Source organism: Panonychus citri, unplaced genomic scaffold, assembly GCF_014898815.1.
Source record: "Panonychus citri isolate SS breed McGregor unplaced genomic scaffold, ASM1489881v1 Contig00104, whole genome shotgun sequence".
NCBI classification, from domain to species: domain Eukaryota; kingdom Metazoa; phylum Arthropoda; class Arachnida; order Trombidiformes; family Tetranychidae; genus Panonychus; species Panonychus citri.
In genome coordinates, this window is record NW_026515509.1 from 995,918 (window position 1) to 1,012,956 (window position 17,039).

General features: G+C 30.5%; 2 protein-coding genes and 1 long non-coding RNA gene across 4 annotated transcripts; 1 reads left to right on the forward strand and 2 right to left on the reverse strand.

The window, feature by feature from the left end:
• Positions 1-803: 803 nt before the first annotated feature.
• On the reverse strand, positions 804-4,467 carry LOC128389149 (histidine-rich glycoprotein-like). Its single transcript, XM_053348682.1, has 9 exons — positions 3,924-4,467; positions 2,982-3,005; positions 2,838-2,861; positions 2,564-2,629; positions 2,405-2,434; positions 2,275-2,334; positions 1,787-1,859; positions 1,594-1,676; positions 804-1,485 (listed from the first exon to the last, which is right to left on the reverse strand). The coding sequence occupies exons 1-9, from the start codon at positions 4,236-4,238 to the stop codon at positions 1,216-1,218; spliced, it is 945 nt and encodes a 314-aa protein (XP_053204657.1). The 5' UTR covers positions 4,239-4,467; the 3' UTR covers positions 804-1,215.
• LOC128389154 (uncharacterized) lies at positions 4,068-7,482 on the forward strand. The gene is made up of 3 exons (XR_008325423.1): positions 4,068-4,227; positions 4,480-4,561; positions 4,946-7,482. It is a non-coding gene; the product is annotated as an uncharacterized LOC128389154 (long non-coding RNA).
• A 4,085-nt stretch (positions 7,483-11,567) lies between these two features.
• On the reverse strand, positions 11,568-16,924 carry LOC128389144 (G-protein-signaling modulator 2-like). 2 transcript variants are annotated; one of them, XM_053348675.1, is made up of 6 exons: positions 16,489-16,924; positions 14,925-16,402; positions 14,689-14,804; positions 13,463-14,550; positions 11,808-13,382; positions 11,568-11,689 (listed from the first exon to the last, which is right to left on the reverse strand). In XM_053348675.1, exons 2-5 carry the CDS (start codon positions 15,549-15,551, stop codon positions 12,772-12,774), a joined length of 2,442 nt encoding a protein of 813 aa, XP_053204650.1. In that variant the 5' UTR covers positions 15,552-16,402; positions 16,489-16,924; the 3' UTR covers positions 11,568-11,689; positions 11,808-12,771. The 2 variants fall into 2 exon arrangements, with proteins under 2 accessions (XP_053204650.1, XP_053204652.1); XM_053348677.1 differs by having other exon boundaries at positions 11,568-11,719.
• Positions 16,925-17,039: the final 115 nt, after the last annotated feature.

Sequence of the window (17,039 nt, forward strand, 5' to 3'; positions counted from 1 at the left end):
CAATTACTTTCATGATAATCATTATTGTTATTATTATGATTATCACGATGTTAATTGTGATTAACTCACTTTTTTTACCCATTTGATTGTCATTGTCATTGATCTGGTTTATTATCGTCATTTAATCATCAACCTCTCACTCATTTTAATTGTTATCATTTTCACTTGACAATCAGATTATTAATCGAACCACATTATTATGGTTGATTAACATGAGGAAAATTAAAGATTGATTTGATTACCTAATCATCTCTCTCTCTCTCTCTCTCTCTCTCTCTCTCTCTCTCTCTCTCTCTCTCTGGTTAATTATTATCAACTGATTGCTGCTGATTAATTAACAATTAACACTTAATACACATAATTAGTCTTTAGATTGTTAACTTATTCTGTATTCTAATCATATTGGTTTGGTTGGAATCTTTTTTTTTTAACAATCAACTGATCATTTTGTTTTGATTTAATTGACTCTCTTTTTGAATAATTATTTTTGTCAATTTTAAATCAATAAAAGTTAATTTAATTTTCCTTTTTGGTTAATTGCCAAGTTACAAACACAATTCATTAGCCTCACAATTAAAATAATTCGTATGAATAATAAACTGTTGATTTAATTGACTTTCTCATCCGTTTCCTTTTCAATTTGATTATTGGATTATATTGATTAGGTTAATTGTTATTATTGTAAAGGAAAGATGATAAATTAACTAGAACAGTTTTAATTGCGGTGACAATGACCTCTAATTGCTGATAATTTCCTAGATTAGCAATGTTTTATTGCCAACAATTGATTTGATTACATTAAATTGTTTTGCAAAAAATAATATAATTTTAATTAACTTGATACATAATGGTTTAACAAATATAAAGGTAACAATTAATGGCCATTAATTAAAAAACCCTTTGAATATATAAAAAAAAATGCCCAATCAAAAATTTACAATATTTTACAATTTGATGATCTCGATCTGTTAAAAAGTAACAATTAATTCAACAAAGATACAGAGAGCACTCAGGATGATTGATTATGTTGATGAAGAAGATGATGAAGATTAAGAAGATGAAAAACTTTGTTATTCATGTCTTATGATTAAAATTGATTCGTTGTTGAATTTTGGGTTCAACCTTTGGTTAGTTGATTGCCAAGTTGTGATTTAAACACACAGTTGATTATAAAGTATATGATTGAGACCAATTAATTAACTGTAAATTTTGTTTCTAAGACTTGGCAGCATAAGACTCAGAATCTGATTTATCTGATGATTGACTGAAAGATTCAATGAGTTTATATCCTGGTCCACTGATTCCTGATTCAGGAATATATTTAGATTCATCTGATCCTCCTTTCGCTGAATAAGAATGGATTGATTTGTGTCCCCACCCATGATGTCCACCATGATGCCCGTGACCATGGTCACCCCATCCATGGTGATGGTGTCCATGATCATGCCAACCATGATGATGATGACCATGATGATGGCCATGATCCTAGATGAACAAAGGAAAAGTTATAAGTAGCGACGATTAGTTTTCTCAACAACAAAAAGAAAGGTAATTTCTTGTAAAAAAAATTAATTGTTGCGTAATTGTAATTACGTGTTTATGTCCGTGACCGTGTTTGTGGCCATGGCTATGCCAAGCATCATGTTTGTGTCCATGTTGGTGCCAGTGATCATGACCTTTGATGATTTAGGAAAATAAACAAAAGTAAAGAAAATAAAATAATTATAGTTAATCTTTTCATCTTAAATTGCTGTGAATTGTTATCAGATTAGGGAACCATTGTTACCATGCTTGTGACCATGTTTGTGATCATGTCCATGCCAATGGTCGTGTTTATGTCCGTGACCATGTTTGTGTCCCTATAATTATAAAATCAATGGTAAAGATTAAACAATTTTAAAAAAAAAATAATGTCAAACAATCAAGATACAATTACGAGGAAATCAAATTTAAATTAACGAGCCAATTTTACACTTATTATCAAATCTATCTAATTACTCATAGTTATCAACCACAGTTCATTATGTATTCATCAATCATTAATTGTTTGTGTTAAAGATTAACAACAAGGTTAATCAATATGATTCAATACGCTATAAATTATTAATAAATTAGTTTAGCTTATAAGCTTGTCTTATATTGGGAATTGGTTGATTAACGTTACTCTTGAGATGATTAACTTAGTTAGAGTGTAACTAAATTGATTGATAGCTTTCACTGTGATTATTAATTATATCTTGAATATTTTCTTAATCATCTAGATTAAAAACTTACGTGATCATGTTTATGCCCATGTCCATGATGGTGACCATGATGATGACCATGGTGATGACCCTTAAAGATTAAAGATCAAAGTTTCAATTAGATTATGAACCATAAAAGTTTCAATATGTTAATCACTTACATGCTTATGTCCATGATCATGTTTATGTCCCTATGATGAAGTAAGAGAAAATTGATTGGAGATTAACTTTTAATTGTTATCCCTTTGCTTTTGATTATCTAAAATTAACTTGATTTCATTTTAAGCAACCAAAACAAAAAAAAGTCAACATCAACTTACATGATGATGTCCATGATCGTGTCCATGTTTGTGCCCATGATTATGCCAAGCGTCATGCTTATGACCCTAAATAATTGTAACATATTAACAATTAATGGAAAATGAAATTTCAATTGTTAAGCTAAATTAGCTAACAATGGATTGTGAATATAACTTTGAATAGTCAACAGGTTTCTGGTTGCTATGAACATTAACAGGCTATTCAACTCGCTATACAAATTAATCTGATTAACGTTGAATAATCTTAAAATTTGATTAATAGGATTGTACTCACATGATGATGACCATGTTTGTGTCCCTATGAATTGGTTGGTAACATAATTTAAATGACCAAGAGGAGGAAAAAGAAATTAAAAGTGACAATTAGAAAATCAAATGTTAACCAGTTTTCCTTAATTATTAGAATTGAAATGCTTACATGATGGTGTCCATGTTTGTGGCCCTGTTGTTAATTTAAAATGGAAACAAACAGAGGAAAATTAGATTGACAGAGAAAAACAATTAGTCAATAGGCATAATCTTGATGATCATGGGAGGAGGAGAAGGATAAAGGTAACAGAATAGATTATGGAAAAGATTATTCAGAACTTTCTGATTTCTTTCGTTAAAACGATGACACCAAACAAATTAGAGATGATTAGTATTTGTTTAAGAAGAATCGAAGAAAGTGAGAAGAAGAAGATTGAAAGAGAAATGGAAAATTAGAGAAGAGAAAAAAAAAGGTTAACACTATCGAGAAGATTGATTATGGTCATTAATGTCAAGAGAAGAAAAGATGATGATAATCTAATTACATGATGAATCATGATGATCTGATTAATTTACATTGTGGAAAAAGAGAGAAAATTTAACCAGAAGAAAATTGAAACAAACAGACAGAGATGAAGAAAGAGGAGACACAAAATCAATAGACTAATGATAAGTAAACATGGCCGATGATGTAAATAGAATATAAATAGAAAAGAAAAAAAGAAAAGAAAAACGAAATAATTGCAAATCAATCATTTCCTGAAGATTTTTTGGTGTGATTTCTAATTGAATTAGACAATTAGTAAATATCAGCTAATTAAACAATTAAATAATCAATGCAATTGTTTAGAAATGAAAACAAAGAAAGTAAGTAAATATATTAATAGAAACAAAGGAAACAAAATGTCTCCATCTGAGTGATAAGTGAAGAGAGCGGGAAAATAATGTTAATGAGAATTTGATATTTGACACTTGTTGATTGGTGAAACTATTATGGATCACAAATTATCCTAATTAACTGTTAAATTGTTTAAAGTAAATGATTACCTATCAAATTAAGATTAACCTTGAAGGTTGAAAGTTGATGAAGAAAAAGGAAAAATTGACTTACATGATCGTGTACATGATGAGCGACCATCTTTTCATGATGGTGATGATGATGGTGATGATGGACAACTTCCTCTTTACATCCATGATGTCCTCCACCTCCACCTCCTCCCCAACCATGATGATGATGACCCCAACCATGATTAGGTGAAGGTTGAAGAGCTTGAGTTAAAGAGTTCATTTCAAAAAGTCCATTTTTGGTATCAACGTCTGGAGAAATGGCCTTAACCAAGGCAGCCAAAGGATCACCATAGGTAACCCGACAAAAGGACAAAAGGAAACACCAACAACACAATAAAATATAACAGGTAAATCTCATTTCGATTAACTAATTAATCTTTTTCAACTAATCACCGAACAATCTTTTTAATCCAAACACATCCACAGAAGAAACAATGTTGATCTTATATAACAAACTTAATCCAAAAAGTGTGGTTAGCAACAACAAACGAAAACGAATCAAGTGTCAACCAATCAACACAATCTAATTGATCAAAATTTTCTAATCGATTTTATATTTATACACTTTCTCTCTCTCTCTCTCTCGCTCTCGCTTTTAGCGACAACATCAACAGGTCACTTTCGCAGATCACATTGGGTGACAATCAGATCACAAGAAGAATAAAAAATCAACAATAAAAGGTAAGTCAATCTCTTAATACACATTTACACTTCCGAAAAAAAGAATCACCTTTTTTTTAGAAAAGAAGAAAAAAAAATTCTATTCTAAACACACACCTTTCTCTCTATCGAAATAGAATAGAAAAAAGAATAGAATAGAATTAATTGTTTTTCTTTTTCTTTTTCTTATTTTTACCTTTACTCTTTTTTTTTCTATCGACATTTATTGTTTGGTGTTCTTTTCACAATTAACTGTAAACTTTTCTTTTCGAATATTATCATTTTTGTTGATTGAATCGAATGAGAAACCTTTCGATCAACAATTGGAAAATTTTGATTTTTGGTGACATTTTTTTTTCTTCATCATTTCTTTTTCTATGTAACATTAATTATGATTGTGATTAGTAATTGTCGATGAGAAAAAGTGATTTGTGATCCAATTTAATTACTTTGTTGGAATTTAATTCAAGTGATTTTTGTTTGGAATTTCAATTTTTAATTGTCAATGTTAAATTGTTCCCATCAAGAGTAATCAATATGTGAGTATAATTGATTAATTAGTGGATGAAAGTTAATTAAGATTTCATCAAATGGTCAATCACATTGATCATCATCTTCATCATGTTTCTAAATTCATCTTCATCACGTTAATTGTATTTTCGGTGAAAAATTGATTTTTTCTCTCTCTCTCTTCTTGATTGTAATTGATTAAGTTGTTAATTACATCTTGTCAGGCTTTAGTTCAATTACTTTTGTTTGTGATGATCTTTTTTTTTTAAATTTCTTCTTCAATCAAATCTAAATCTGATTGTTAATTAAAAGTAACACTCTCACTTGTGATGAGTTCACAATTAACTAATAACAATTAACTTTCCAATCCTTTTTCGCTATTGTTTATCAACAGGTAAATATAAATGACAGGTTAATATTGTTTATATTATTATCCGTTCAACTATTAACTAATTGTTGTAATTATAAATATATACTCAAAATCGTCAATGTCAATTGGTCACAAATCTATCAACAATCAATGTATATACATAATTAAATGTCTGGAAATTTGAACTGTGCTTGGAAATCATGAAAATTTATCAACAATTAAAACTTATCAATAGTAAAGTTCAACCACCAGCTAAATGATTAGTGAAATAATCAAAGAATTCAATCAATCCAGGTCAATCTAAATGAGAGAAAAAAAATCATTGTAATTAATCTGATCTTTTCTCATATAATATAAATTGTTTGAGAGAAAATGAAACATTTAAACTCATACAATCAAATAGTAAGACAACAATTAAATTGCAATTAGATCCAAATCATAATTGTCAATAAGTTACTTTCCGTCTATTGTAATAGTTATGTTTGTTGCTCTGATTTTGTGTCCAGTCCAAGAAAAAAATCGAGTCCATTTTAGTGTTGAATTTAAAAGTCTTTGTTTTTTTTTGTCATTTGCTCCATTTTTTTTCGTGTCAATAACTGTAACCATGTATTATCATCATTATATATATTAAATTGCTAAATAATAAATGGAAATATACAATTACAGTTACCAAGAGTTTTTGTTGAACACATTGATTGGAAAACAAAATGCTGAGTAAATTGCATATCTACAGTAGGATAAAAAAACACAGGTTAAATCAAGCTACACAATCAGCTGACAAAGTTGAGTGTTGAATGACAAGAAGCAAATCAGATAAAGAGAAAGAGAAAGTCAATATTGATGATGAGAAAAAAAAGTCAACTGTCAACAGCGTGACAACAACAACGAACAACCAGAACAAGTAAAGTAAGAAGAGCATCAGCACCAAATTGGAAAAAAACACTTTCTTTTTGTCTTTAAAGAGAAGAGAGGAAAAAATTTGATTATCACTATCAACGGATTCTAATAATTAGCCAAGAATAAAATTGCAACATAATTAATAACCAAATCAACGAAAAGTGAAACCCAAGAGTAACATGAAATCGTTTGAGTTGAAAGAGAGATGATATTGTCAAGAACAACGATAAAATTGGTTGTGGTTTCGATAATAATTCCTCAAACTGACCACCAAATTCTGTGTCAAAGGTCAGTCTCTCTTATATTCTAAAATGACCACTTATCCATTTTCATCGATACCATTGAATGAAAAATCAGAATCAGACATTTGATGGACGAATTGAGAATTTGAATTATCGAACCAGATCGAAGTGTGAATAGTTCAGGGACGAGATTTCTACCGAAAAGATTGAGAAGTTAAAGATTCTCAATAATTAGGCCAATAAATTAATCGAAAAATTTGCAAGTTAATTGTTCAACTAATCACAATCAAGCTTGAAAAAGATTCAAATGTATTAATACAAATGTCCAGGAGGAAAAGGTGAAAGGTAAGTGACAAATTAGAATCCATTTGAATTAACAGCGAACCAATTAATCGGCAATTTAAACGACGAAATAGAAAATCACCAAGATTAAAAGCCATTAATTAAATTCTAATTAGTCTAATCAGCTATTTAAATCACGATTAGAATAAAAAAATGAAAAAAAAAACCGAAAAACAATCGAACCGTTGAAATGTTAATCATCTGATCAATGGAAAAGAAAAAAAAACAAATGGTAATTTATATACAATCCATTTGTCATTTTCTCTATTCTTTTTTGCTAATTGATTAGTTTGTTACCTTTTTTGTTGCTCCTTCTAATTTGTTAATTGTTTTCTCTTTTTGTTACTAATTATTAGTTATTAGTTAATATTATGTAATATTTTCTCTTCTCTTTTCTCTCTACCTGATGATTTGGTTGATTGGAATCACAATTAGCAACTGTTGCTGTTTAATTAACTTCTCTTGTCGTGTTTCCAATGGTGTTTATTGTTACAATGTTTCTATAAAACGTATTCTCGTTGACCCTTTTCTAATTATCCAATTAAATTAATCATCTCTTTCTCTCTCTCTCTTTAAATACATTACAGGTTTTCTACCAACGTGAGCATTTCATATTTATTGACAATTGTATCAATTCAACTGAAAGTTTCCATTTCTCTCTATTCCGAAAGATTAACAAGCCTTTTAACAATGGTGATTATATAAACACATGATTGGTCTTATGTTGGTTGAATGACATCGGAGATACTCCTTTTTTTCAACTTCTCTAACCAGTTTTTATATTTGTTTTAATATCTCTCTCCCTCTCTTCCTTTATACTGTTTACTGGTGAGTGAGCTGATGATAATCAAATTACATTGATTTCTGGTCTTTTCCAGTGGAGAAACGATAATCCCAAGCTCATACAATGTGTCAAGTTGAAAGAGAATCTTTTTTAACCTTTTCTCTCTCTCTCTCTCTTCTAACCTTTTTTATTTCTTCACTTCTTATTAGTCCTTAACTGTTATTGTCTCTGTAAACTTATTCCTAAGGATGGAAATCATACAACGGGAAACAATTTACACGTACAGGTGAACAAAGAATGGAAACAAAATGATGCAATTTACCTTATTAGCTAAAGTATTACCTTCATCTTGGACTTGTGGTGGAAAACAAGAAATGACCTCTCCAAAAAGAAATTACACTGAAACAAATTCTATCAATTTTATTCTCCATTCGTATTACAAATACACATCACATGTTCTCTCTCTCTCTCCTTTCCGATTTTTTTTCCTTCTATTCTTTTGTTTCCAGTTTCATCACCAACATCATCTTATTATAATTATCCATTGTTACTGCAACAAGTAGTCAATTTGGTAACCGGAAGAGTGGTTTATGGTAATATTGATGAACGAAGAGAAACAGGTAATTAGAAAAGAATAAGATTTCTATCATTGACTTTTATCGTTCTTGTCTCTCTTCCTCTCTCATCCAAAAATCCTTTTAACATGTCATTTAACATGCTTTTCAAAGGTTATATTCTTTCATTATCGTTCTTCAATTCATCTATTACATCTGCTTTTCTATTTTATTCTCTTTTTTTCAAGTGAAAATTTCTCTTCTAATCTCCATCTGCTTCTTTTGTTCAGGTAAATCATCAACATCATCATCATCATCATGAAGATCTCTCTCAATGTTGGTCTTGACCAGAAAATTGGACAATCACTCCCCTTGGAATGAAAAAAGGATCAGCCACCAGCAAGTTTTTCGGATAACAAGAAAATTATATTCAGTAATTTGAGTTTCTTTTCTTTATTTTTTTTTATCATGAATTTATTTTACATATTATATAAGACATGGATCATCAACATCTATTTAAAATTTAAAATCTTATTTTAATTGATTAATTGCAGGTTATTAAATCATCGGTCTTTTCATAATCAACTTTATTATAAAGGTGAAGGAGGAGTAGTAATAATGGAAAGAAGAGGATAACGAATTTACTAATTACCTTCTAATTAACTTGAAAATCAAAGACTATAAACTCCAATGGTAACATAATTTGATTGATTGTAACAATTGAACACAACAATCGCCAATTGACTGACCAGTGGTTAGAAAACGATCAAGTTTCTTCAACGAAGTCTTAATGAAAATTACTTCGATCATCATAATCAAGTGAATGATAATTGTTAATAATCACCTAAATGGTTAATAACATAATTAACTTGATAATATTACATTGTACCATTGACTTGTAATATTAATGATAATGATTATGATAATATTACAATTTCTCTAAAGGATTTTTGTTGGTAAAAATAATTCGTTTGTAAATTTTGTTTTACCTACAATTAAGTATTTCAAAGTTAAATCAGGTTAAAATTTGTAGGTAGGGAAAGAAAACAACACTTTAATTATGATGATGATGATGATGATATTTCTCCCTCTTTTCTTTCTCAACAACAGGTAAATATGGATCGAAAGAAGAAGAAGAAGAAGAAGAAGATGATGATGATAATGATGAAGGAGCCAAAAGGAGATGGTATTGATGGAAGAACGAGGATGACGAAAGAAAGAAAAGAAAGGAAATCATCCAACCAAACAACCAACGAACCTTCAACATGAAGTTATTTCATTAATCAACACAGCGTGGGACAACTCCCACAATAAATTAGGTAATTACATTTACTCTTCACATCAAATCACTGACGATTTACGGTTCCTAGTTAAATGCTTCTCTGTACAACAATGATAATATTATTAATATTAACTCATTATGTTCATTAAGCTTCATTTTCTGGTTTTGCTCTCTTCCTCTCCCATCTTTGATTCCTTATTTCTTACGATTTACTGGGCTAATCATTGGCACGATCACATTTTAAACTGTGCTTCGTATCTTTGTGTGTGTGTATATTTAAATAGTAAATTAAAATGTTTGTAAGAATGTTTCATGTAAACGGGCGTGAATTGTTGTTTAGGCTAATTATCGTTTAGATGATATCCAACTTTTTCTTCTTTCATTTTTGTTTTCTCTTTTCATTTTACAAAATCAGGTTCCAAACTGGAAAGTGATGGTCAAGAGATTTGAGGATGGAGTGGAAATGGAAGATGGATAAAGTAAAAGAAAGCTAATCATGATGATATTGATTCAAAAAGGTGATATAGTTAAAAAGGATCTGATGATAGTTAGCAAAAAATCAAGGAAAGGAGAAGAAAAAATGCGAAAGGAAGGAAACACCACCACCACCAACAAGAACCATGATGATGATGATCATCATCATGAAAGGAGAAAAGATGAAGAAAAATAAATTAAGAAAAGTTAAAGAGTAATTGCTGGGAAAGGCAGTAAACAGAAAAAGAAAATGGAAATGGAAATATATAAATCCAGTTGAATTTAGTGAAACAGGTAATGTAACATGAAATGTGAATGGAACATGATAAAGATGGAATTGAGAAGAAATTATCAGGAGGTTGGTGGTTTTTCTTTGTGGTGATAATTATCAATCTGAAAAAAGAATTGATGTAAATTTGAAGAGAGAAGATTATTGTTTGTTTTTACATGGATCTAATGAACATCTTTGGTCATTCATTCGTTTCCCTTGGAACCTCACTAATAGATCGAGAAAATGATCTTCTTCCGAATTGTTAACAGCATAAGTGGGATGGATGGTGGTTCGAACACCAAGAGTAACTGGATTGGTGACATTTGCATCGCTAATGAAAACATCGTCATCTGTGTTACTTTTAATTGGAGAATATTTGAGAAGATTCATGTTTTCCAAACTGAATCTACGATTTTCTGATTTTTTCCCCATTTTATCATGTTGTTTTCTGGAAGAACATGTTGCACTTTCTTCACCAAGAGAAAGTCTTAGATCGGCAATTGTACTTTTATCAATAATCGTTTCTTTATCGGAAATTTTTTCTTTCACATCCAATGGATCAACAGAACATCGTTGATCATTCATTCGGCTACTTTGTGATCTAACAAGTAAATCAAGAAAATGATCTTCCTCTTCATTATGGACAACAGGATTACTGGAAACATTGGGAAGGAAAACATCATCGTTATTTTTATTACAAATTGTTATCGTAGTTTGATTAAGGTTAACACTTTCAACACTGAATCTCCTGGTTCCGGGTTTCTTTTGGATTCGGTCAACTTTTTTTGGTACACTGGAAGACTGGTCACTTCCCTCACCAAGTGAAAATTGATTGGTACTTTTATTACTGGTTATTTCATCAGCACTTTTATCTGCCATGATTGTCAACTACAATTAAATTCAACTAGTGTATAGTTTAACCAACATACGATTAATGAAACTGTTACCAAGATATACTCCAGCAATAGGTTGGGCTTGTCCTTCAACCAAAGATGTTTACTCTCAATTAGAATCGAGATGTGTCAATTTATGTATTATTATTGTTAAGAATATACAGTGATTTGTGAGATGGAAATTCTCTAACAATAATCAAGGTTTTTCTGATGTTGTTAACGAAAGAATTGAAAATAAAACAGATCATAGTATTAATAGAAACATAAAAGAGAATAGAAGAAAAAGAAATTGAAGAAATGATTCTGATGAGGATGAGAGGGAGTATTGTTATTGTTATTCGTTGAAAAGGGTGAAAATGAGGAAGAAGATGAAGATGAAGATGAATATCAAAGAAGCATTTTTCTTACATGGGAATAATAAATGTCTTTCTCGAATTGCCAATGATAGAGATGCGCGTTAACCAGAGATTCCAATGAACTTTCAGCATCCCCATCACATCCTGAGAAACTCCTGAGCAATTGTTCATTTCCTGTTCATTGAGAGGAGAAAATGTGTCAAACTGAACATCGATACAATAACAATCAACACATAGAACAATCAATCAATTGGAAGATTCAATTAATAGACAATAAATCGTAAGTATTTACCTATAGAATTTGTTTAAATTGGAAAACAATTTTGTTCCAATTGTCAAAACAAAGCCGTCAACCAAATGATCCGTTAAATTGATTGGGAAGTTTGTTAGTAATTCGCAACTTAAAGTAACAATTAACATAAACGATAATCACACGATTTAAAAGGTTAATCATTGTTGTGATAAAAGTGAAACGAGTTATCAAATCAATTAATTAAACGAAAAGTAAACAATCAAATTGTAAACAAAAACATTTGGATTTTAATTTTTCGCTCGTCAGGTTGAGCCACTTTACTGATTCTTTTTTGTTTAATTGTTGATTTTGAAAGAAATTAATTGTCAGATTTGTTTGATAGATTAGGAAGGTAATCCCTTTGATTATAATTGAGTTAATCATATACATTTATACCATATGATTTTCGGGTTAATTACAATAAATTTTGTTTTCCTTTCTCTCTTTTCACAATTGGAGTTTTAAATTAGATTGAGATTGATTTACATTCGTTGGTGTTGATTGGGAGGAAGAGAGAGGGTGAGAAAAAATTGATTAACAATGTGAACAATTAATTTTCACTTCGACTTTGAGTCTAATCATAATAATTAAATAGAATGTTTCACAATAGTAATAATAATATTAGATAGATAGATGGTTAAGTCACTTCAATCGAAGACAGGAAAAGGAGAAGTAAATTCAATCCTCAACAAGGAGAAATACAAGAAACGTTAAGATAATTAATTATTTCGCAATTATCAAATAATTAATTGGTATCTTTAAATTTATCATTTGGCGAGACGTTCAAGGTAAAGATTTATAAGTTGATATTGGAGTTTTTTTTTGTTTGATGAGATGAAGATGAAGATGAAGATGCGATAAATTGATTGATGAGGTGATGGACAAAGACAATTAAAATAAAAGTAATTGGATTAATTGATTAAAGGAAATGACAAGAATAAACACAATTTAATCTCTGATAAAATTAGACTTTTGTGCATTTTTGTCTATCACCATTTTCCGAGACTGAACTTTTCCTGCTGCTCAGGGAAGACGATGAATAAGATCGGGAAACTGATCGGCCATTATTGTTATCGTGATTAGTATTATTCCCGTTGTTGGTTGGAAAAACTGATCTCTGATCTTCAATTCGTGCTGATTGGAAGCGCATAATTAAACTGAAAAAGTCTTCATCTGGTAATGTTGATCTCGAATTATTATTATTATTGTTGGTAATCATATTTGATGATTGAGTTGGACGAAAAGATCCAATTGATGGCTGATGAGAGTTTCGGCTTTGGATGGATCCATTGTGTGACCTATCACCCGACCTTAAAGAGTAACGGGTATTGGTACTAACACCTGAGGATTGGCGACTAGATGATCCAATGGAAGTAGGTAAAACGCTTCTTTGATCCTCTAATCTATTTGATTGGCATCTCATTAATTGTTCAAAAAAGTCATCATCATTTGGTATACTGGTACCAGCTGATCCTTGGCTTACTTGTCGTTGGAAATGACGAGCTGAATTTGATCGAGTACCATGATTTGGTTCATTGTTTTGCTGCCTAATATTTGACGATCCATTAGACGTTCCTTAAAGTAATTAAAAGAAAAAAAGATTAATCAAAAAATCAGGTTAATAATAATTGAATCTTTAATCAAAGTTAATTTACCTGAAAGATAATCGGATCCATTTGTTGTTAAGCTTCGCTTTAAAAATGGAGCTCGTTGTTCCTCAAATCGTCGAGATTGAATGTTCTCAATTAAGTCAAATAGATCATCATGATTACCATTAGAACCTTGGACAATATTAGTTGATTCGGATGTTGAATAAGCCGATGAACTACTTTGTGAATTACCAACAGAACCAGGGTGAGAGGATTTAGAGTTACGATGAGTATTTTGTTGTTGTTGTTGTTGTGAATTGGCTTGATTAGTTGGTCTACTATTTTCACCACTTAAACTTGTTGATCGATCATTGGAAGCCATTTGCCTTGAGGGTTGTCGAGATGAGCTTTGGACATTAGTATTATTGTTATTGGTCAACGGGACAACTTTTTTCTTCGCTTGGGTTGCTTTCGGTTTATAATTTTCTTTATTTTCCAATGGATCTAAAGAACACCTTTGATCATTCATTCGTTTACCTTGATATCTCACTAATAGATCGAGGAAATAATCTTCTTCCTCGTTGTGGACATTGTTCATTGGATGAATGGTACTTCGACTACCACTAGCAACTGAATTAGCGGTGCTTACACTTGGAATGAAAACATCATCATTACTATTATTGGAACTATTGTTGTTCTTGGTTGGAGTTAATTTCAAAAGATTCATATTCTCCATGCTGAATCGTTTGTTTTCCAATTTCTTTGGTGGTTTATTGTCGGGTTTCACTTTGGGGACACTTGAAGAGGAAGAAGATTTATTTTCACTGAGTAACAATTTCAGTTCTGAAATACTCTTGGTTGCAGTTTCTTCACCAAATTTATCACCATTTTTTTTAGATATTTCTAAATATTTATAAGCAAATCTAAGAGCTTCTTTATGATTACCAATGGCAGTAAAAGCATTACCAAGACTCCAATAAGCTCGACCTTCACCAACACGGTCACTTAATTCCTGTGCCAATTCGAGATGTTTAATGTGATAATCGATAGCGGTTTTGAAATCTCTCAACAAGGTAAAAGTATTACCAAGACTATAATAAGCCTGAGCTTCCAGAACTTTGTCTCGTAACTCACGAGCAATAACCAGAGTTTGTCTAAGAACAAAGGAAAAAACAAGAAACGAGAAACGAGAGGAAAAAAAATTAATCTAGAGCAAAAATATAGACCATTGATTGGAAAAAAATAAAAGTGTTGACATAATTAGAGTAAATTAAGAAGAAGTAGATTCTTACTTGAAATTGTAAATTGCTTTCTCGAAATCCCATAGAAAGATATGCGCGTTACCAAGATTACAATGAGCTCTTCTTTCAGCAGCTTTATCTCCAAACTCCTGAGCAATTCTCAATCTCTATGAACAGAATAATAAAAAAAGAATAGAAATTTAAGTTGATGAGAGAGCATGAATGGAACAATTTTTTTGTTCTCTTTCTTTTGAATTGAAGTTGGAAGATGATGAAATGAAACTCACTTCGGTATGATAGTAAATAGCTTGATCAAAATTACCCAATAGATAATGAGTATTACCAAGATTACCTAGAGCACGACCTTGAGCTGATTTGTCTTCTAATTCAATCATTAGGTGTAAATTTCTCTCATAATAATCAACCGCTTTACGGAAACAGTTTTTCACATCATCAGGAAAATCACCGGGATCCTGTAGACTTGAGGAAGCGAGATGTTTACCTTTGGTATGATAAACATTACCCAAATTGTATAAGGCTCGACCTTCGCCCACTTTATCACCTAATGATCGGGAAATTTTTAAATGTTGATCACAATAAATGGCCGCCTCTTCAAAAGAGCCCAACATTTTCAACGTATTACCCAAATTACCGCTTGCCTTGGCTTCACCGATAATATCTTTCATTGATTTGGCCAATTGAAGGTCCAAACTGTGATAATGTAAAGCCGTCTCGTAATTGGATAAATAGAAATGAGCATTTCCAATTTGACTGTAAATGGCTGATAAAGTTTTCTTATCATTGGTTCCAATGTTAATGGCGGCCTCAAAAAAATTGATTCCTCCTTCAAAATCACAGCTTTTACAAAGTCTCTCACCTTCAAGAGCTAATTCAAGGCAAGTAGATGAACCCATTGAAATATAATTGAATAAAAAAGTTTCTTCTAAACAAAAACAATCTCAAGTCAAATAAGAAAGTAACACAAAGAGACGGAAAAAATTGTCGAAAAAGAAAAAGAAAATCAAACAAAAAAGAAAGAGAAAAAGTCAGTTGGATAAGAAGAAAAAAGAAAAGAGAGAAAAATAGAAAACACAAATTAAAGATTTCGATGATTACAATGATTTAGACACTCGAAATTTCACCAAGAATCCAACAAACACTTTGGTCATTGGGTAAATCATAAAATTAATTGAAAATAATTTAAAAATTAAAAGAAAACAATTAATTTTAATTAAACAAAAGTCACAGAAAAATAAACAAGTTTGGAAACCGAAATTTTAACGGACAACATTACATCTTTTCTCCGTTAGATGGAGTAACTTGTACTCGAATTTTAAATTGTAATTGCAAAGTTTTATTTAATTGCTTGGAGAATTTGATTGACAATTAAAGAGAGATTTTGATTATCCATTTATATAAATTATTCATGTTATTTAATTTCTTCTTTCTTTGATTGAGATTACAATCAATAGGTTTCCAACTTGAAAACCTTGTCGATTAGTAAACAATTAGTTTGATTGTTATGAAAATCATTAAGTTTTCATTATTGAAATTAACCGATTCAAATTTAATATCTTCTCTGTCCGGTTCGGGGATTTCAAAAAGATAGGCCAGTCCACCCGCTCGAGCGGCATTTAGGACGGACATTCGTTCCTCGGCTGTTCCCTCCTTGTTTTTATAACGTTCAGTTATATCATCGGCATCTCGAGTGTCCGGAGCTTCCGATATGTAGCCCACTTTTTTGGTTATTATCTTACGACCAACACTGAGTAGATAAAGAAAACAAAAACATTAGAAGATCAATTAATCATTGGCGATTATCGAGGGATAATTAAGTTTACTCAAACTGACCAGTTCTTGGATTTGATGGAAAAGGATAAAAAAAGGTTTTGATGAGGAAAACAAATTCATCGAAAAATTTATTACAACAAATAAGAAAATAAACTAATCATGATTGAATTGAGATTGTTAAGAAAATCATTGGGTTTTAATTATTGAAACTAAATGAAGCTTTTTACAATTAATATATGAGAGTGTTTATCTGATTCGTATTCGTGGTTAACTGAATTTTAGAAGCAATTAAGTGAAAAAAAAGTACGAAAATGATTGGATGTAAATATTGATAAAATTTTCTAATCAAAGTAAAGTTGATTAAGTATTTTCCCTTGACTTTTGATTGTTACAATTATGCTTAATCAATTGACTAGTTGAAGAACTAAATTGTATCAGTAATCAATAAGATTTAAACAATTAGTTTCTTGGTTCTCATTGCAACTCATTAAACAAACTAATCAAGTTAATCGTTTTCCCAACAATTGACTGGTTCTCATGATGATAATCAGTCAAATTAAATTTAATTGTGATTAAAAAGGCACAATTGTAACAATAATTTAAAAAGTTAA